The sequence below is a fragment of the Gambusia affinis genome, linkage group LG12 (genome assembly GCF_019740435.1).
Source record: "Gambusia affinis linkage group LG12, SWU_Gaff_1.0, whole genome shotgun sequence".
NCBI lineage: Eukaryota > Metazoa > Chordata > Actinopteri > Cyprinodontiformes > Poeciliidae > Gambusia > Gambusia affinis.
Window position 1 is genome coordinate 18,030,788 of NC_057879.1, and position 21,597 is coordinate 18,052,384.

The 21,597-nt window shown below is 37.1% G+C and overlaps 1 protein-coding gene across 1 annotated transcript; it reads right to left on the bottom strand.

Annotated features, from left to right (window-relative positions):
• Positions 1-5,724: 5,724 nt before the first annotated feature.
• Positions 5,725-17,933, bottom strand: gpt (glutamic--pyruvic transaminase). Its single transcript, XM_044134004.1, has 11 exons — positions 17,316-17,933; positions 13,253-13,342; positions 12,962-13,070; positions 12,647-12,780; positions 11,690-11,933; positions 10,405-10,484; positions 10,184-10,320; positions 9,865-10,039; positions 8,585-8,740; positions 7,317-7,429; positions 5,725-5,839 (listed from the first exon to the last, which is right to left on the bottom strand). Exons 1-11 carry the CDS (start codon positions 17,670-17,672, stop codon positions 5,749-5,751), a joined length of 1,686 nt encoding a protein of 561 aa, XP_043989939.1. The 5' UTR covers positions 17,673-17,933; the 3' UTR covers positions 5,725-5,748.
• Between the last annotated feature and the right edge of the window lie 3,664 nt (positions 17,934-21,597).

Consider the following 21,597-nt stretch of genomic DNA (forward strand, 5'->3'; position numbering starts at 1 on the left):
TAAAATGAACCCCCTCCTGTTTTAACACAGTTTCACTGCAAGCAGAAATATCCTATTTTGAAAATGAGTTTTTGTCAATATGAAAGATACAAAGAAAGAAGAGGGAAAATTGTGGTACGTAATTTCTTTCTGTATACGTAAATATATTTTTTTTATTTGAAATTGCATATGAATGCCTATGATACTATCCAGACTGCAAATCAACCAGGATTAATTATTCTCAAAGAGACCAGCAAGAGTCACAGGTTCACCAAGACAAAGACTTGTCTTCATATAAATGTGGCCAGTGGACAATCCTGCAGAACAAAAACATTTATTTCTATGCAGCTTCAACAGAGTGGGAAACGCTGCCACAGTATAGATGCTTTGCCTGACATTTCAACATTACTCTTGACTGCTTTGGATACCTATCCTACTTTTGAAGAATAAACTTTGACCTGACTTTATTGTTCAGGTTTTACCATTTTACAAACTAACAATAAGGAAGATGGTTGAAATATACTTTAAACTTGGTTCCAATCAGCTCAATTTTCTGATGAGAGGTGTTCATTATGAAAGCTGCTTAATACGGCTAAGATATTGGCTGCTTATACAAGCCCAGAGAAGCGCGTTCAAAACTAAACGTTTTTGCAATTTTTACTTAGACAGAATGATTTAATTTAAATTAACAACATTTAATGAACAGATGGCATCATAATAGCAGGAAAGATAATGCAGGCTGATCAAAATGAGCATTGATAAGAGAAGCACCCAAGAGGCCCATAGTTACTCTGGAGGAGCTGCAGAGTCCCACAGCTTAGGTGTAACCTGTTGACAAAATAAATAAAAAATCTCATACACTCTTCAAACAAGATCTTAACAGAAGACGAGCAAGAAGAAGGACATAAGACATATCATCCTCTGCACACCCTATTCTCTGTGAAAGCTGCAGGTGGCAGCATAATGACTATCAGGAGGGAATAAAAATGATAATGTACCCTTCACTTTTCAGATTTTATTTATTAAAAAAAACATTGACAATCACTAATCATTTTCTTTCAACTTCACAAATACGGGATATTTTGTGTTGAACAATCAAATACAATCCTAAAATAACACACAGAAGAGCTTTTTAATAAAGCACCATAACATGTTAATAATAATATGTAATAATTTCTCAAATCCAATAAAAGTGAGAGCTTGACAAGATCACTTTTAAGAGCACCTTTCACAATTATAGAATAAAGTAATGAAAATATTATGAATACAATTTCTCAAACATCAGCAGGCTTCAGCAAGTGATCACAGCCGGCTAAACGACTCTCTACATATGATACTGTGGCCTGACTGGTCACTGTCATAACCAGGAAAGCCACATGACAGCGCGGATGTCTGATGCATAGCTGTCTTGCTGTCGCCCAACATCCTCACCCGAAATAATGATGACCTTTGATTCCCAAAAGATGTCAGAAGACAGGAGGAAAAACTGCAAACGCGGCCAATTAATTTGGGGTGAAGAGGAGTGGAACGAGTGAATGCGTCAAGCAGCTCGAGTTAACGTTGAAGGGCTCCAGGAAAGACAAAGCTCAGGATAATTAGGATTCAGAAAGCCCTTTGTCAAAGATAATTAAAGCTGACAGCCACTGTGGAGTGGAGAGGAAGGAGCAGAAAATCCCTTCAAACTACAGGGCTCACTTTTAACACTCACTCTGCATCATCCTTCAGCCTCTGTCTGCCTCACACACACACGCGCGCAACACACACACGCACACAACCTGCAGTAACATCCATCATCGCTGCTTGTTCTCATATTGCACACTAAGCATTATAAGAGGCGACAGATCAGTACGCAGACATTAAAAGCTGCTGTGGGTTTTACAAAGGAAGCCTGTTGAGTTAAATGCACATTATTAGAGCTGATAGTTTGTGAAGTGTGCCGACATCTCAGCATCTGAACCTTGTTCTGGTTAAAATGATGTCAAAATATACATGTAACCCAAACACAACAAATGGAAGTCCTTTTTTCGGTTTAATAATGTTACTAGCATCACAAAATGAGATCTGTGAAATGGTTTGTTTTTTTAACAACTACAAATTTATTTATTTATTTTTTTTCTAAATCTGGACTCTTCAGAAAGTTCATACAAACAGTACACTAAGTGGCAGTAGCTTGCAACAAAGGACTAATTATTACTCAGTGGTGAGCTATATAAATTCAAAACCCTTCAGTAATTTATTGGCATGTTTTTTTTTCTTTTGCTCCAGATACAGTTTTTATTTTGCAGCTGCTCTGAAATTAAGAGAAAATTTACCTAGTAAGTTTTGAGATATTTAAGTGGATGCTAATTTTGTTTGATTACACACAAACAATAACAAATTATTCACGCCCCTCCAAAATTTTACAAATGCTTCAAATGTTAACACGTGTTGATTTATGCTACTTCTATTATTTTTTTTAGCTTATGTTCACATCCCTTCTTTTTACTAATCAGCAGCGGAACCTTTATTTGCCATCAGAGCAATGAACCTCTTATTGTGCTCACTAACAACCATTTTGCATATCGTCACTCTCATGTGTTTGTTGGTTGTGTTTTTGTAAACTTAACCAGAAAATTTCAATAACACAAATTCTGTAACAGGTGCTAAACAAGATATAAATTAATTTAACTTCATTTAAAGAGCAATTAAGAGGCTGCCAGAAAATCTAAACCTAAAATACAACGGGACATAGGAAGAAATAAAGCAAAACGGAAACATTGTTATAGCGACCTTTGTGTTGGACTTCCTTTTTCCTTTAAAACTCTCCAAATTCAATTCAATTCAAAAATACTTTCTGGATCCCAAAGGAAAATTACTGGAAAATAAACATGAGGGTGAAAGTAAATATGTTGAAACATAAAGCAATTTATTTTCTGAAGCTTTAATTTTCTTTTTTCTTTTTAAATAAAAGTGAGTTTCTTCTACATCAGAGAAATGGCTTATGGTTGAAAATAACTCCTTGATTCTGTCATGTAAGCAAAAGGAAAACTGGTGAAACAGGAACCGAGTCACAGTCAGCGAAGAGATTAGGTACAGGGCTGTTGGGACCCTTATGTTTTAATGCCTTTACATTCATTCAATTTCATCTCAGTCAACATGAACTAAGTTATACAGCAGAAACCCAAACACCTCTGGCCATAAAACACCATCCATGACAGTCTCATATCCCTTAATCATGTCTTTTAAAGACCGTTAACATGGACACAGATCTGTTTGGCCAGTAAAATGTTCTCAAATCATTTCTCCTTGTCCATCTAAGGTCATTTGATCTTTGAGAATTTTCCAGAATCCACGCCAAAATGTTTCTTTAAAGTCTAATCTCACCGACACATCCTTTGTCCAAGTTTTTGAATAGTGATGGTGAGCATGTACATTCCTGTGACGTTGGTTACTCCTTTATTTGAGTCCAAGATCCATGAGTTTGCTGAAGTATCCAGGTTAAGATGCTGGAACCAGAAAAGCTAAAATCCTTCAACCGCTGCAATGCTTGAACCCTGAAAGATTTGAAAATGTGATTCTAGACAAAAGAGACATGAGCGGGAGGGACCAGAATGTTCTAACAGAACAACACTGCAAACATTCGGAAAATGCAGGCTAGAAACAACTGTTAATCAGCATCAAGGTATATGGAGAAATTCAAAAAGTCATTTCAAGACAATAAAATGTGTCTGCCGTACCGTATGGTAAGATGTACAGATAGAGTCTTCTCTAGCTGTATGGAGGAGAGCAAGATAACGTTCTGGTCATTTCTAATTTATTGCTGCACACTGTTGTTAAGCTAGATGAAATAAAGCTTCTAAACTTTTCCCTCTTTAACAAGAAAGATAAGTTTGGCTGTTAGCTAATATTTGTTCATTTAAAAAAATTTTGAAAGTAGAGTCCAGTGAACCAGTACTTGGGTAACTCTATTAAAAGCATGACGGCACAGATGTACGGAATACTATTCTGTGCATTAATCATCTACACTTTACAAACTGATATTTCTTATTTATACATGTTATTAGAACTTTATGCATATTTGAGTAAGAAATGTTTTAAGTAGTATAATTATAATGTTGTACCATCTTAACTGCAGTGAGAATTGTTGCTTTTCTGTTATGAATAAGACAAGTTAGATTAAGCTGGATAGATGACGTTTTTACTGAAAGTTATAACTCAAAACTCAAAAACTTCAATCTATAACTGCCTGGGAATGAACAATCTGAAGTTCTGTTACAGTCAGATAAAGAGTCGAAATATTTTAACCTTAAGGACATGGACAGAGCTCCACATTGCAAACCATTCAAAAATTCAGAAAAATGACTCCTTACTTATAGGAATTACATTTACAACACTAAGGAGCAGAATGAATCGATCGTTTAAAAAAATGCTTTTTTATGAAAAAAAAATGAAAAGAATGACTTTCCACAAGTCCCTCTTAAACAATGCTGAACAGTTGTTAGCCCCTTTTATTCATTTTCAATGAAAAGAAAAACTTAGCAATGAAATATTTACAACTAAATAGTAATTGTTTGGTCAATTACCATTAAAAAGAAAACAACAATCATTATTGAATTTTTCTACAAAGATCAATCGGTGAACTACACTGTGGGCGAAAATGGAACAATTATACACTTATATCTGGACGTTTTTTTAGTCAAAGAAAACCGCGTTCACTTCCTAACAGGGGGAGATGAAAATGGAGGCTCAGTCAGTGAAGTGCTTCACTAATCCCATCTGTGCAGCAATTTTAATCAAGAGTTTGTTAGAGAAACTCAACAGCTTCTGATCCAAATCAGGTTGAAGGAGAACCACCTCTGTGTGGATCATTATGAGCAGCTTCTATGCTTTGAACTGAACAAATTAACTTCACAAAAAATAGTTTTTGTTGAAAACGTTATACAGTTGTGTTTAATATCTAACCCATTTTGAACCAGTGACATGTTAAGAGTGAATCATTCTCCTCCAGCCCATTACAGACAGTACAGTAAACAATTTAAGTGTGAAATTACAAACATTGTGGATTTTGTTTAAAAAAAAAAATCAAAAAAATCTGTAAACTTAACATAACACGTTTTTAAGATTAGGTAAAATCAAGTAAAAATTCTCTTCTGAAAATCTGTTTTGAGAAATAAGAACTAAGCTTTGAAAACATTTAGCGGAAAAGCAAAGAAAGATCCCAACCCAATTCAAAATATTTTTCTAACTTTAAAGGTCATAAACTCATAAAACATATTTTCACATTTAATACCAACTCCACAAAATTAATGCCTATTGAAATGTCATGCAAGTGAGACTTTCAGTAAATTCTTTTCAGTTTGAAGGAATGAAGTACCTCGCCCAGTTAAACATTTCCAAGTTTGAGATGCACAACCTTTTTCATAAGCTGTACTTCCTTTTTTCAGTTTTACATTAACGGTTACTGTAAGCCCAGACGCAGACAGAAAGTATTTACAGTCTTTGAAAATTAAACATCACAGACAGGAAGCTGCACTTTGTGCACCACAACTAACACAGGGCTGTCTAGTTTTCATTTCCAGTTATATATTTTTTTCTCCCAGTTTCCCTGTAAACTGGTCCATAAAAGTCCAAATGTGCATGACTATAAGTGCTACGTCTCAGGGACCACCAAAGAAACCATTGTAGAAAAGGCACTTATTAGAGACAGATATATTCTGATTGGCTTAGACTTTTTAGTGTAGTTGGCAAAAACTCTTCTTAAGGAAGTCGAGGTATAATTGATGCTTTAATTTAGGAATACTGCTGGGTGAACCGCTGGTGGAACTCCTTAACGTTGTTTAGCAAAATCTTCAGCTTATCTTTTGGTGGCAAGATGGTCATTCTGGATTGAAAAGAGAAATAAGTAGCAAAAATTAACATGAATCTTCAGACATGTTGAAGAAGTCAAATTTATTAGAATATGGTAGTAGAATGTGGAGTCAAAATATTTTCCAAAAAGCCTCAAGATTATTTTTGCAAATGTTAAGACAGGTGTTTATGTTCTTTTCTGGTTTTCACCTTATTGTCATTGATGTAATTTTTGAATCAAAAACACCAGACTCAACTAAGGAAAGTTGCGATGCTTTCGATGTTGTTCTTTAGTAATCTTCTGGGTGACTTCTTGATACAACCCTTTTTAAATTGATAGGAGGGTGCAGCTAGTAAACGCCAACAACTAAGACCAAACTGACCAAACTGTTTATTAAGGATACTACAATTTTTTGTCTATAAATAAACCTTTTTTAATTGGAATCATTCAGATGTGAAAAACAAACAGCCTATAAAAGAGAGAATTTTTCACTATACTGTAGGTTTGCACTAAGAAGAAATTGGCAAAGAACAGTGCCCTGTAATATGTTGATAGGAAGAAGGCGAATTGTAAAATAAGTTGCTTACACTTTCACTTTTTGTATAGCTTTCTGCCATATTATATGCACACACACACATATACTCCATATGTGTGTCTGTGTGAGCTCCGAGCCATCACTGCTATTGAGCATATTGCAGTAACCTTGTTTAGTTAGGCTCTCGGAGCCCAGAAAACATCTTTTGTTGCTCATATTCTTTTATATGTTACAGGGCTGTTAAAAATAAATCATAACAAAATCTGTAATTGCTGGTCCAAATTCTGCAGCCCCTGTGTAAAAACTTAATTTTTTTCCATTTCCTGAATGAAAAGGGAGAATAATAAAGCATTGCATCTAGTGTTCCCAAACATTTAGAGAGCTCTCACTGCTGCCACTTCTGAGTGTTTTCATTCAGTTTAAAACCTTCTACAGGAAAAACTTTTGTTCACGTGCCAACAAGGTCGATCAGAGCTGTGTATTCTGTATAGAAAGTATTCTTGTATGAACTTACCAAACCTTGCAAAAGATTTAAACCCCTTACACTTTTCCCACATTTTGTATAGTTATAACCACAAACTTCAAGGTATATTTTAGAGATTTTATGTGCTAGACCAAAACACAAATTGCTGAATGATTTTCAAGTGAAAGAAATATTGTTTTCATTTTATCTATATATATTTTTTTAACAATATTTACATTTTGCATGTGGATTCTGCACCTCTAACTCAACACCTTCTAAAAACACTTTTCATTTCAGTTACACCTGATGTATTTTGGGATATGTCTCACCACAGATTATTTGTTGATTTAGCTCTTGACTTTGACTGTGCCATTCTTCTGCATACTGCTTTGGATAAAAGCTAAAAAGGTTTTTTTTTATATTATCTGACTACTGCACCTCCTTCCACAAGTTTGTACTGCCCCGATACAATCCAACATGTTTTGCAGCCTACAAGAGGAAATATTTTGTACCTGAAGTGGTATGTTCCTTCTCTTTGGCCAAAACCACTTCCAGGGACGAGGCAAATTCCCGTCTCTTCCAGCATCTTCATGCAGTAAAACATATCCGGCTGCTGACCAAGTTTCTGGGAGAGAAAACGAGAAAAATTCTATAATTGAAGCTTGCGGCTCTTTTGACAAAAGTTTACCATTATAAATGTGAAAAACACTTTACTTTTTTTTTTTTTAATATTTTCAACCTTTTATTAAAAAAAGAGAACAGACTATCCCTTTATTTAAAAAGGTAGACATAAAAGAAAACGCACTGACTTTATGAAGAATTTTGTTTTTAAATTACTTTAATTCAGTAGGAATGATTGTATAATAAGTCCATTTAAACAGTGTTGGACTGAAATAAAATGCCAAGATGTCTAAATTAGTCACCTTTTCAAGCAAGAGTTTCCTGCTGTACCTACATCCGAAGTGAATTGGTTATTAATCAGCTATGAACTTCTGATAAACACTTCTAAAATACCCTTGACTTTATTCCTTACTGTGTTAATAGTCCTTATTCTGCTTTTTAAAGCAAAAATTCTTTGTTCAGATTTACAGTCACGGTAACACAGTTCCTCCGCACATATCAAATAGCTCTTGATTAAATGTTTTTCTAAGATTGTGAATACATTTTATGAATAGGGTACTTGTGTATATGTAGTATTTAAATTAAGATTTTTCAAAAGATCAATCCAAAAACTGTTGATAATGTCAATGACATAAGGAAGCTGTATCTTTGCTGGTGAACATTTTGAGAGAATTGAATATACTGAACCAAGTCAGGCAGATTGATCGGGTTTCAGTAGGTCAGGTAGACGCTGACCTTATCCTTTGAAAAGCTAATCAGTTTCTAATTAGCGGCACTTTTCACACTGCCCTAAAATTCCTACTAGGCAGTCAACTGTAAAACAGAACAGCCACTGAAAGCTATTGGAAATCATTTGTTCTCCTTTGCAAACAGTGGGGAAGAAGTAACACATCATGAGCAAGTTTAATTATTTAGTCCCAACTGTTGAACATTATTGCAGCCCTGTTTTCTTAGAGTGTATTAGTTTCTTCACAAAAGAAAAAACATATTCAATGAAGAATGACTGGTAGATTGGAGTGTTTGGGGTAAAAATAGTTATGTGTTCACTCAATTCATTCTTCTGCTTTTTGTTGTTCAAAATTGGTCTAATTACCATGAACCAACCACACAAAGCAGCTTGAATCACTGGGACACTTGAAGAAAAAGTCTCAGAACTAACCTTGGCCTCTTGGATGGCCCTTTCAGGTATGGTAATGCAAGGAAAGGAGTACATCGCACCCTGCACAGGATTGCAGCGGATGCCCTCCACGGTATTGAGTACCTGCTCAGTAAGTTTGGCCTTCTCTGCCAAAGCACTTAATGTAGTCGTGCGTTCCTGGAAGAGTGAGAGAAAACAGAAAGAAAACAAATTAAATCAGGCAAGGTGAAGACAGATTTTACTAGAACCTCAGAACATACGCAACATTTGAGATGCAGATCCTGACTCAGCTGACTGTCAAGTGCAAAGAGAGTCTGATTTTATTCGGTTTCAAAACAATCAATAATGCAGCAAATATTTTAATACATTCAATAATATTTTGCCAATTAGTTGTTGGTGCAACCTCTTGGTCACAAGCAGAACCTACAACAATAAAAATGCTAACAATGACAATTGTGAAAGCAGAGAGGCAGCAAATAAGACTGTATACTTTTGTTCTTAAGAAACCAAATATGATAAAATATAAAAATTGGATCAAGGTTTTAAACCACAAACTGGCTTACATGGTAAAGCCTCCAGTGTTGCCCAGTGACCTATTGGTACCACTTACAGCTTGTGGTTCAATGACTCATGGCGCATCAAGCATAACCTTCTTCTCTGAATGAGGTGCAGAGATCTGGACTTCCTTAACTGCAGAGCTAAAACTACACTAACAGGATTTACTTAAAATGAAATCGGAACCAGTTTCCTAAACAAGAGAAACAATAGAATCATAAATAAATGTAATTTTAGAATGAGATCCTCCTATTTCTGTTTAGTAAATTATTTGGTTTTATACTGTTTAGTCTTACAGGATGTTATGTTGACGCTGTTTTGTATTTTATATGTTTTAAAGTCTATTAAGGCACATGCATCACAAATTAAAATACAATGCTGACCTGTAAGTTAAATATTCATATTTTCTTTTACTTTTTAATACAATCCCTTATACCAAATGCATTCCATTCAAACTGGGGCACATTTATTTACATATATTATTACTGTTAAAAAAATAGACAACTTCATTATGGCCAGAATTCCCTCAAATAGAAATATGTAAACAATTCTCATAGAGCTTTTCAGTTTCAAGCTGTTAGCAGAACACAAAGGAAAATATTAGGTCTAATATACAACTTTTATTATTGTGCATTTGTACATTTTGTGGGGCAAAACCTGACATTCATGTTTCACACTAAAAATGTGGCAATTTCCTATGAATAGTAGATTACACCTGATTTGTAGATCAGTTTCTTTCTACATGCCTGGATGAAGCGCTCATATGAAGGTTCCCCAGGCTGAGGGGGGTTTACCACCAGGTCCATTAGAGCTTGTCCAGGAACAGGAGAACAGAGACGGACCGAAAACAGCTTGGTCAACTGGTCCTTTACATCATCGTCCATGTTGATGATCTCCATGTAGCCGCCGCGGAAACCACACCTGAGAGCAAGAAAGATGTGCCAACACATAAGGCAAAATAAGAAAGAAGAGAATTAGATCAATAAAAAATTTAAACATAAACATCTGTCTTATATCTGTCATATCTTCGTGAATTGATTTTCTCTTAGTATAGAGAAGACTCACTCTCCCATGTAACACTTGGAGGTGGAGTGGAACGATGCCAGTTCAACTGTTTCAGAGTACTCAGGCCCCATCTCAAACAGAACCTTCTTAAAGGAGTGGAACTGGCAACCCTCAGCGTACACGTTATCCTGGTACACCTGGGAGTACGGGACACAATGCCTGATATTAGGGGTGAACATGATCTAAAGAAGGTAGATGTTTAAAAACATGTGTGACAGTACTTCATCGGCCATGAGGAAGAGACGCTCTTTTGCAGCAAATCGGATTACATCCTCAATGCACTCTCTGCTCTGCACCTGACCTAAAAGAGAAGGAACCATTATGAAGCTGCTGCTAGCGAGTCAGTTATGTTGTTCTGCTGCCATCTAGTGGATTCAATGGACTCTCAAAATATTTAATGTGGTAAAGATTTTCTGGCGTTTTAAATTGCTTAATAATGAAAAAAAAAATATCACAAATTAAAATGGACAGAGGAGTTGCTGTAATACTAAAGAAAACAAATGGACTTTGAATTAGTTGCAAAAAAGAAAACACTTCGCTTTTAGCAAATTCTGTAAAATTCCAATTCTTTACTTTGTTGTAAATAGAATAAAGTAATTGCTTATGGAGATGCACAGAGAAGCTGGCTGATGACCTTAATCATCCACTTTTGGAATTGATCAGGCCGGATCCGTGATCAGCCAGTTGGAAACTAAAACTCCAATCCATACTTTGAAGCTAACGACACCACTCTCCGGTCTAGAAGTTGTTTCTGTGGAAAGGTCAGTAGGCTGTTTTTGGTACCAGACGTAAGAGGCAGAACAAACTGCGTAAGGAGCTTTAGAGAAAGAAAATTAGTTTCTATTGAGACATGATGGCTCTTTCTTTAGGCCACTCATTTTAAAGAGGGGGAAAACGTCTGAAAACAACAGGAAAATGAATGTATTACTGCAAAGTTATTCTGTGTTTGTCCATTTGAAGGGTCCAGATCCATCCGTTGTGGATCAAGCTGGATTTGGATATGTATTTTATTTTATTTCTTTATTTTTTATTTTTGGAAATTAAGGGGAAAGTCTTCAAACCCATCAGGAAATCCAGACAATGTTGGGATGTTTGCAATTTTTATTTTGATCTGAGTTATATAAAAATACTTAATTGCTATTAATCATAACTGTGCAAATCACTAATAATAGAAGCTAAAAACCATTTAAAATGCCAACACTAATCATTTTCTCATTGCTTTCAATCAAATAGTGGAGCTGTGTAACACCAACTGCTCACACATGAGGTGTGACTTCACCTCTTACCCTAATCTAAGTACTTAATGATTGATCAGACAAGAGTATTCTTAGGCTGCTGTATAGTGACAGTAAATTACTTAATCTAATACAATACAGTAAATTGAAATATATCTTATATATTATGATTGTTCTGTTACTATGAATTTAACTGTATTTTAAGACATAAACAAAAACATCATCAAGTGCATCAACCCTATAGGCCTAACAACACGTGACAAAAATGTACCTGTGGGATTTCCAGGGTTGATGATGCACAGGGCGCGGGGGTTGCAGTGGAGTCTGGCCTCATCCAAAGCTCGCTGGAGCTCACTGATGTCCAGACTCCAGCACTTTTCTTCATTAAGGTAATAATTGATCTGCACAGCGCTGAGGTCAGCAAGCGCAGCTGAATACAGGGGGTACTGAGGTATGGAGATCATGACGCCTGTGCGCGTTGCACCTTCACCACACACCAGCAGCTTCAGCATGGTCTGAAAGAGAAGTACAGGGAACACTCAATGAGACACACAGAGTTAATTTACCTTGTTTACCTGCTGGACCAAAATGAACCATTTCACTTTAGACTACAAAGCATGGAAATCAGTATGTAATGCTAACTTATGGTACATTTTTACATAGGTTGCTCTGCATGTGCATCTTAAATGCTTGCCTTCACCTGTCTATATGCTTCTGGTCAGTTGGTGTAATAATTAGAAAAATTTTAAAACTCCACAAATTAACCATATTTTCACCTTGTTGATTTCAAAATACTATTCTATATCAGACAGGTTGTTTTGTATTTTAAATTCTTGAAGTTTTAACTAAAGTCATAGAAATATATTGTGTCTTTGTAACATGTGATTATGATAACATGTTATGTCAACACTGGTTTATTACTTTTTATGCTTAAATATTTCATGGGTCAGTAATAAAATAAAGCAAGACACAATCCTTTTAGAATATTCAAATAACTAGATGGAAAATATATGATGACAGACACAAATAAAAAATACCTTCTGAAAGTTTGAAGAACTCAGGAGTTCTAATCTTTTAAGAGATTATTAAAATAGGAAACCTTCTTGGAAAATGAACTGAAGACCTTTACGCAGAACTGTATCTTTTACAACTTTTAATAAAAACATAACACTTTGTTATTTTGTGAAGCAAAAATAAAGGATTAATTGATTTGGATTTAATCAACTACCACAATGCCGTCGCTGGCCCCTGTGGTGAGGTAAATGTTGTCTGGATTGCAGGGCACACCGCCGTCACGCCTTTCGATGAAACGAGCCACATCCTGACGTACAGAGCCTATGCCCTGACTTGCACTATAGGCACCTGCAGTGAGAGAATAAATGATGCTATGATAAAGTTTCACAAAAATAATCATTCACAGAAAACCTTTATATTAAATAAAAATGTGCAATGTCCACATTAAATGTTGTAATGCAAGGTTTAGTTATTATATTTGAAATGTATTCTGAGTTCATAAAAAAAGATGTAGCCCAGCCATACATACCCATACTGTTCCCTCCACAGGAGTTCAGAATGCGACATGCTCTACTTTTCGCATCCTCTGGGAATGTGCTGTCACTCAGCAGATCAGGATAGGAACACAGCGCCAGCACCTTGAAATCAAACATGAATTGGCAAAATGATTTGAGATCCAGCATGTATCACACAACGCAGCAAAACTAAAGGGCATTTTTCTATGTATTATGGGGAAAGCTGTTTATATATATATATTTATATAAACATACTGAGCAGCTGTATTTCTAAGAAAAATTTGAGAAAGGGCAGAAGAGCAGACCTGTCGGAAAAAAGTGATTGGCTGCTGGCCCATGGCCTGTGCATCACCAATGTTGGCCCTGATGACCTCTGCGAAGGGCTTCTTCATTCCCTGAATACATGAAAAACATATAAAGAAACCTTGGTGAAATGATGTTTGAATAGTTTACATAATTTAATTTGTGGAATTCATTTCACAGTAATGATTAGAAATATCAAAACTGCTTCAATTTCTCAAAAACAAGGAAGCTGACAACAAACTCATCAAATAAACAACCTTGAAACCAAGGCTACAGCACATAAACACACTTGTAAAAATAATTACAGCCAACTATCTATTCAGTTTACATAAATTTATAAGAATTATACTAGATGCTAACTTCTTCCTAATGTCTTTAGATTTACTATGCTCAGAGTTGCTTGAGGAAGAAAACACTTCACAGCTGAATTAGAAAACACCCCAGTTTCAAGATTGCACCGGAAATTTACAGAAGCATTACAGTAGCTGTGTTTTCAGTGGCTTCCTGTTGCATTTTGTTTTTTCAGAAAATGCAGAGGCCGCTTAAAACATAGAGTCAGAGAAAAAGAGAAGTATAGAATATGGAAATTTCCTAACTAAAGGAAAAATATAGAAATGAGATGGTACATATTTTTTTGTTCTTTGTGTTTTGTTGTTTTTTTTAACACATGTTCCACAAGTTCCAAACATGTTTGCTGTTCCACAGGTGGAACAACAAACATGTTTGGAACAGGGTGCTCTTCTCAGAAGAGACCAAACTGAACTTCTTTTTCTTCCCAACATGCAAACCTAATGCAGCAAATTATGCAGCAATAGAGCAAATGATCAAGAAGTCCGTAAGGAAAAGCACAGTGGTTTTGGAAGATTAGAAACCAAAACTACTTCAGTAGAATGAAAGTAAAAAGAAAACACATTTTTGTCTGTTTGAAACAGCATTGATGTAGACAGACTGTACAAATATGGTGACAAAACTGCAACATTAGCAAAGCCTCTTATCATACCTAACATTTGAAACAGTAAAACAGAATCATATTTTGATGGGGCCTTCAAACTATTCCCTGTAAATTGAAAGAGAGCAAGATAACACAAGGAATGAGCAAACTGCATATCAAAACTATGAAGAGGGCTAAGAATATTACTAAAATAAGAGGACAGCAGAAAAGTTCATCTAATACTACTGCTGAAAGTTGAACTCTGGTGCTCCTGGAGCTGCAGACGCGGCATTGACGTAAGCTGCTCACAGAGATCAGAAACAGGGGGATAGTGTGGAGAGAACCCACCAGAGGAACCTCAGGGACTCTGACGCCCCGCAGCAATCAAAATAGTCTGTTTGTTTGATAAATCCAGTCCAGCTGGAATTTTACGAAACCTGGACCTTTGGCTGCGTCACTGGATGGGCGTAAGAGAGGCGTCTCCATGGCTGAGCCAATAACATCAAACAATGTGAATAACTCCCCCCTTTGTGGAGGGGACCTCCCATTCAGGAAGATTACCTCTTTGAAATATGTTAATCTTTGCACCACTGAACCACCGTGAGAAGCTCAATGCTTATTGCTCTCCGTCACTGATATGAACTAAAATAAAAATATTCATTTAAAATAATTGCGTAGGCCAATCTGCTTGAGTTGAGTTCAAACATCAGACTAATATAACTGCTTTGTGTTCGTTACCTTGGCTACTTTCTCTGCAATGTCCTGATTCATTATCAATAAGTGCCTCATTAAGACAAAACAAAAGCTGCAATGGAATAACTTCACATGGCACTTTCAGCAGAGCACCTGCTGAGTAGCAGAGAGTAACACAGACTGTGTATTATGTTAAAAACAAGGCCATGCTTGTCCAGTCTATCTGAAAAAAGATCATGTAGGTAACATGAGCAGCAAATTACAATGTACCTTACTGTGTGAGAGTGTTTAAGTGCCAGACAAAAGAGAGAATACCACAGTGACCTGTTTCCCAAAGTAACCCAACACCATCCAAAGAAAAGCCTTATAATCTAACCCTTTAAAAATGGCGGATTTTTTTTATTTATTGAAATCTAAAACTGAAAGGAGTTTAATAATGCACAGGTCAATAGTTATGTTAAGTACTGAACAATGTGAAAGATTGAGAGCAATTATGCTTTCAAAGATGTATCAATCAGATTTGTCGTGGCCAATACAGATTTTTAGTTTCCTTCAAGTAATGATCTGTTGAATCTATTTATTTTTTTCTTTGAACTATAATGGAGAAAAAAAAATTATATATTTTTAAGACGCTGTTGATTTGAATCCTATTTTATTCAGAAAAAAAAAAGGAATTACACAAATGTCACCACTTACACACCAAAGCACAAGTTATATGGTTTTAATTAAACTCAAAAAGTATCAAAGGACACTGATGCTTGGTGGACCTGTAAACTAAAAATTGAGTGGGAAAATGTTTGGTTTACATTATTTGGTGCATCTATATATGAAACCTAAACTTTTTTTGAAAAATGCATTAATTCACCACTAAAGGTCTTTCAACATCCTGCTGAGCTTTACAAGCCAGAGCCAACTACGATGCATTCTGCTTTTTGAGCTTCAACATGTCAGCTCAAAGCACCTGATCAAACTTTTGTACTGCTAAGAAGAAAATAAATTAGCTGGAAGAAAGCCAAATAACCACACCAATAAAGAGGGAGATCAAATGAGGACAAGCCTGTGTCAAAGTAAACAGAGCATTACTTCTGTGGGGCCCAGTGAAGCATCTGGTTAAAAGGTTACCACTATCATTACACTCCCAGCCAGGACACGTCACTGAAACGCAGTCTCATGCTTATTCTTTTCTCAGCAAAAGCACTCAGGTGAAGACAGTCTTCACACCAGACTGCACTTGGTACATTAACAGCTGTCACATCACCACAAACAGGGATTCAATAGGGAGGGATTCATCTGGGGAAAATAATAACTGGAAACAAATGATAAATGCTACAAGAAAATCTCTTAGAGATGAAGAAAGTTTCCCATATTCACAGAAGACACATTTCTCAGTAAGTGATGCATTCATGAATAAAAGAGATATGTTTTAAAAGTAAATGAATAAAAAACAAAATACATTTATTTTGAAAGTGGATACACACTAATAAATCACTGACAGATTTGAATTGACTTTCCAATCGTCAAAAATGCAGCAAAATTAAGTTTGGTAATTAGATTTATTTCAATTCACAGCAATAAAAAACATTTAAAAAGTGGCTATTTGAATTTGATTTGCTTAATTCACTGTATTTTAATCTAGGATTTAGTTGTTGTTTTTTTATTTGACGAAGTACCCGTGGAATGTTTTTTCTCTTTATGTACAGAAAAAAGAAAGGGGTGTTGGTCAGAAAACTGGGTCGGTGCTTTCTACAAAAACGGTTTAGAAAAGTATTGAGAAACTCTGCTTTAAGCCACTGAAATTAAACTGTGTAACAAAGACATAAGAAGATTGTATAAACAGCTTACTTTAGATTTTTTCATGAGCAACTATAATTTGAAAATTTTAATTAACCAAAAAGCCAAAACATTGAGCCCTAGAAATGTAGGAAATAACACTTCATTTGTCAAAGAAAGTGACACTGTCACACAGTGTTAACATGATCAGACTGGTTTAACTTGTCAAGAGCAATCAAATTCAAGAATAAGTAACTAACTGGTGGACTTTGATAAGTAGGATTAGACCCAAAATATTACATTGATGTTTTTCTTGTTGGCATTTGTTTTGCTGATGCAGTTCCTCTTACATTTTAGCTCTTGACATCATCTATTCCGTGTGCCGTTTTATGTTTATGTTTGGCAAACTGTATTTTATTTTTAACTTATCTATCAGACAGGGATTTCAGACTAGATCTGGGTCATTTTCATTAACATTCATTCATTTCCATTGCCATTTAAATAAATACTCTGGATTCTTGATTATCAGATCAAATTATTTTGTTCATGTCCACTTTAGACCAAATTAAGAAATACATCTTGAGAGCACAAACATTTTGAACTTGCACAACAAACAACGTAAGCATGCAGGCTCCAGATGGTATTTTTATCAGCTGGCCTGCTACACTGACCTCACTGAGCTCCTTCTCCAGCTCCACAGCTCGCTGCACGATGGGCCCCCGCACGGCGTACTCCACCTTCTTCACTGTGGGGTTCATGTTGTCGATGGTCAGCACCTTGCCCCGAGACATCGTCCCGTTATCGGACATTTTTGTTTTGGGAAGTGCACGTCGCGTAGTGCTCAAACTGGATAAGGCTCTGCCGGGAGAAGAAGAGGAGGACAAAGGAGGAGAAGTCAGTGAACGGAACCCGGGAACACCGCCACCCCGATGCGGTCCACCGCAGCCGGGTAAGAACAGCGCGCTTCGCCCCGGGCTTAGAAGCCGTAGGGTTCTGGGTGAAATAAACTGCACACGCGTGGCTGACATGTTACACAAAGTCTGATGAAAAGAGCTGGCAAAGTGTTTTTTTGTTTGTTTTTTTAAATCCCACAGAGGTGTAGAGCCACAAGCACCACGCCGGTTTCCTCAGACGACAGAGGAGATATCAAAGTTGCGTAATTGGCACCTCCGCTCTCTTAAAAATGCCTGAGCGATCAGACCTTTGGACCTTTCCAAATCGACTTCGATAAAGCATTAGCCAAAAGGTGGCGCTTAGTAACACAACAATATCCACACTCTTTAACAAACTTTTATGAGTTTTTTGGGGGGTGAGGATTTGTTAAATGCGTCCAGAAGGCGTATCCCAACCCTCCCTGCTGCTTCATAAGCCCGTTATCCCATCCCTCGTCCCCTCCCACTGTCCCCAGATATTCCAGGCACCGTGAATTTGTCTATCAGAGCCACTTCTCCGGTTACTGAACCACGACAGCTCAGGAAAATTCAGGCAGACGGTCAACTGAATCTTCTAACTTTGCTCCATTCTGTTTTATGCTGAGCTCCATGCAGTTTGGGATGAGACTTGGAAGGCAAATTTTTCGCCTTCATTATTCTGAGTGCTCCTCCTGCATGGTGTATTACTGGGGATGCTTAGGCACCTCTTAGTGCAACTTAAGAGCTGTATGCTATAAGGAAAACATGACATTGCAACATAATTTTTAAATATTTGCAATAATAACATTCATTTAAATATCCTGCATTTTTCTTAATGCTGTATTTTCCATAATAGCAACATCCCCATCACTCTGCTGAGGGGGAAGCTGGAACTAACTGGTGTGGGCTAGTAGCCGGCTGCCTGAACCATGGGCTACCTCACCAACAGACCACAGTATGTGAGGCTTCCTAACTGTGTCCGAGGAGGTAGTTTGCAGCACTGGGGCACCTCAGGGAACAGTTCTCTTCCCTTTCCTTTTCTCTCTGAACACCACGAACTTCAAACAACTCAGACTACTGCCATGTTCAGATGTTCTCGGATGATAACGTAAGCCAGTATCCCCAACCCCCAGGCCGCGGACCGGTACTGGTCCGTGGCCAGTTGGTACCAGGCAGCATAAAATAATTTAATATTTCTGTTTTAAGTATTATTTAAGTCTGGAGGATCTTTTATTTTGAAAATCCTTTAACCGGATTTTTTCAGTGAGGTCTTGCATGCCAGCATGGACCTTACCACAGGGGCCGCTTTTCATTGGTTGATAGCCATCTCACAAACAAACGCTTCCCATTAGCTAAGTACAGCATAATGGCAGTACTGATACAACTTCTACACAGTCTTACATTAGCTAAACAGATCAATATGCAATGTGTACTGTATCTGACATACACTAAAGATTTTATCTTAGCAGAAAAGGTTTTGGACTAAACTGTTACTCATGTTAGCCACTCTAGCACCAAGTACAGCTAGTCAATCAACCATTGCTGTATTCAGGGAAGCACTGATTAATAATCGAGAAAGAAATATCAAGGCTGGAAACTTGATATCATAATGGACTGAATGTTATGTTTTTAACATAATCTTTGCTCGTCCAGCTTGTGACTGAGAAACCAGTAACCTCCTCCCAGATGATGACATGAACTTGTTAATTCCTCTGTCCATTGTAGTAGCTGATTTGTTGTGAAAATCCAGTAGAAATGATGCACTAATCGAGTCATGTTTACATAGAAACAAGGCGCCGCGAGGCATTGTTTGTGAGACTTGCGGTGACGTGGTTTGGTTGTGGGCGGAGCTTGGAGCCCACAAGCAGCAAAACGAGTAAGAAACAGAGCAGATGTCTTTGGAAAGTTTCTTTGCAAAGGGGAAAAGGCCTAGAGAAGAGACAGGAGAATGGATTTATCCCGGTAGGTGATTCCCACATTCCAAGCTCTGCGTGGTGTGGTGACCAACTCCTTAATGAGGCAATGAAGCCTTCAAACTGCTTTCACCACGTAGAGACCAACCACCCCGTGCATAAGCAAGACTTTGGGTGTTATTGTCTCTCATCACTCCCAGATGGGACCATCTCGTTGCAGAGAAACAAGCTCAGGGCTCCCATTAGTCGTAATCCTAAGGCAAATTTTTCACGAAAGTAAAATGTTCGTTTTTGTGGGTAATCTGTATCTTATTTTGAAGGGATATGTAAACGTTACCTTAGCGACCAGAGTCAGAGAGCGTTAGGGCAGTGGTCAAGATGAGATGAGAGAAGTTGAGCTTGTGAGTTTTAGGTCTGGTTCACACGATTTATGGATTTTTGGCCGATTTTCCAAACTTCTGTGACCACAAAGCCGATAAAAGTCCAACAGGTTCGATCGGTTCAACACACCACGAACATCCCGATTCCATTCACGAACATCCCGTTTCCAGAAGGATATCCAGCAAAACCCCCAACATACCATACGTGAATTTAGAATAATAAAATAGTAGTGATAGTTTGCGGACTCATTTAAAGCGATAAAAGACGAAACAAAAAGAAAAGGCGTTTGATAAAAGACGGCGGGAGCAGCCGCTTTATGATTTGGAGGCCAGTTATGTTTTTTCGTTGTTAACATTTTTAACTTAATAATCATAGTCACATATAATAAACATATATAAAAATAACATTTACATACTATAGTAATAAACATTTCTACATATCACCTCCGATGTCCACTGGACTCTCAGTTGCCATGTCAACTGTTTGGAATTCCCTCCGTGCTTAAGTCACCGCGCTTTCTGATTGGCTACCTGTCACATTTAAAAGGCTGCGCTCTCTTTTCCAGTCAGAGAAAACCCCACAGGCTGCGATAACCGGGCCAAGGCAATGTTGAATATGTTGTTGATTTTAGTTCGGGCATATTTAACACACCACCAAGTAACACACCACACACTGCAGGACATTATAAGATTGTCGTAAAGGAAAAATCGGGGCAAAAAAAAGGCGTTAGCTGGAACACCAACATGCAGAAGCATTATCTGACGGTCCCCTCCATTCCCCCGGGCCGCAGCAAAATTGTCAAGTGTTGGCCATTAAGTATTTAATCAATTAATTATTTCCTTGTACCTGAAGTACAAGGAGATTTAACAACTTTGTTACTTGATGTGAAGCCAACAACCTTCACAAGCATAACAAAGACAAAGGAGATGGTGGATTGACTTTCTTGTGAAGTCCATACAGATATCACCAGTGAAAATCCAGGCCAGGGCTTGGACATTGAGATTGTGAAAGAGTATAAGTATCTCGGTGTTAACCTCAAAAACAAACTCCACTGGTTCTCAAACATAAATGTTTTGTACAAGAAGGGTCAAAGTCACCTCCATCTTATGAGGAAACTGGGGTCTCTTGGTTTGTGCAAAATACCACTAAAATAATTATGACAGTGTGGTCTCTGCAGTGTTTTATGGTCTGGTGAGGGTGTGGAAACACCGTGAGGGACAGAAAGAGACTCAATAGCCTGGTTAGGAGAGTCAGCTTTGTCCTGAATCGGCCTCTAGAATATGCAGAGGTAAATGGTGAGAGAAAGATGTTGGCTAAATTGACACCCTTTGCTGCAGCATCCACAGAGTAAAACCCAACACTTCTGGAGGTCTTTTATCCCTTTTGTCATGAGACTTTTCAGTAATCATGTGCAATAAATCACATGTGCGCTATAGTTTCCTTCATGTGTGCTCTGTAAAGTTGTGCAATGTACATACAAAAGAGCATATTTTATTCTGTATTAAAAATCTCTATAGCCCTATGGTGAACTTGCCTGAAATTGAATGTAATTATTTAAAGTACTGAAATCTGTACTTTAAAGGTACAAAAGTGTCTGTACCTGTACTTTTCCAGGTACTGGCACCTGGAAAAGTACAGATGCCTGTAGTTTTCCAGGCACCAGATGGCATTTTATAGCGCAATTAACTATGTTACCTTCAGATGTCATAAAAAAGCTGTACATATCAACCGTAACTTAAAAGAAATTT

Excerpts from the sequence above, each read along its gene's own strand:
- gpt (XM_044134004.1), bottom strand. The coding sequence starts at position 17,672 with ATGTCAGCCACGCGTGTGCAGTTTATTTCACCCAGAACCCTACGGCTT. Across the intron at positions 12,781-12,961 it reads CTGTGGAGGGAACAGTATGG|GTGCCTATAGTGCAAGTCAG; the intron begins GTATGTATGGCT and ends CTCTCACTGCAG. Across the intron at positions 10,485-11,689 it reads CAACCCTGGAAATCCCACAG|GTCAGGTGCAGAGCAGAGAG; the intron begins GTACATTTTTGT and ends CTTCTCTTTTAG.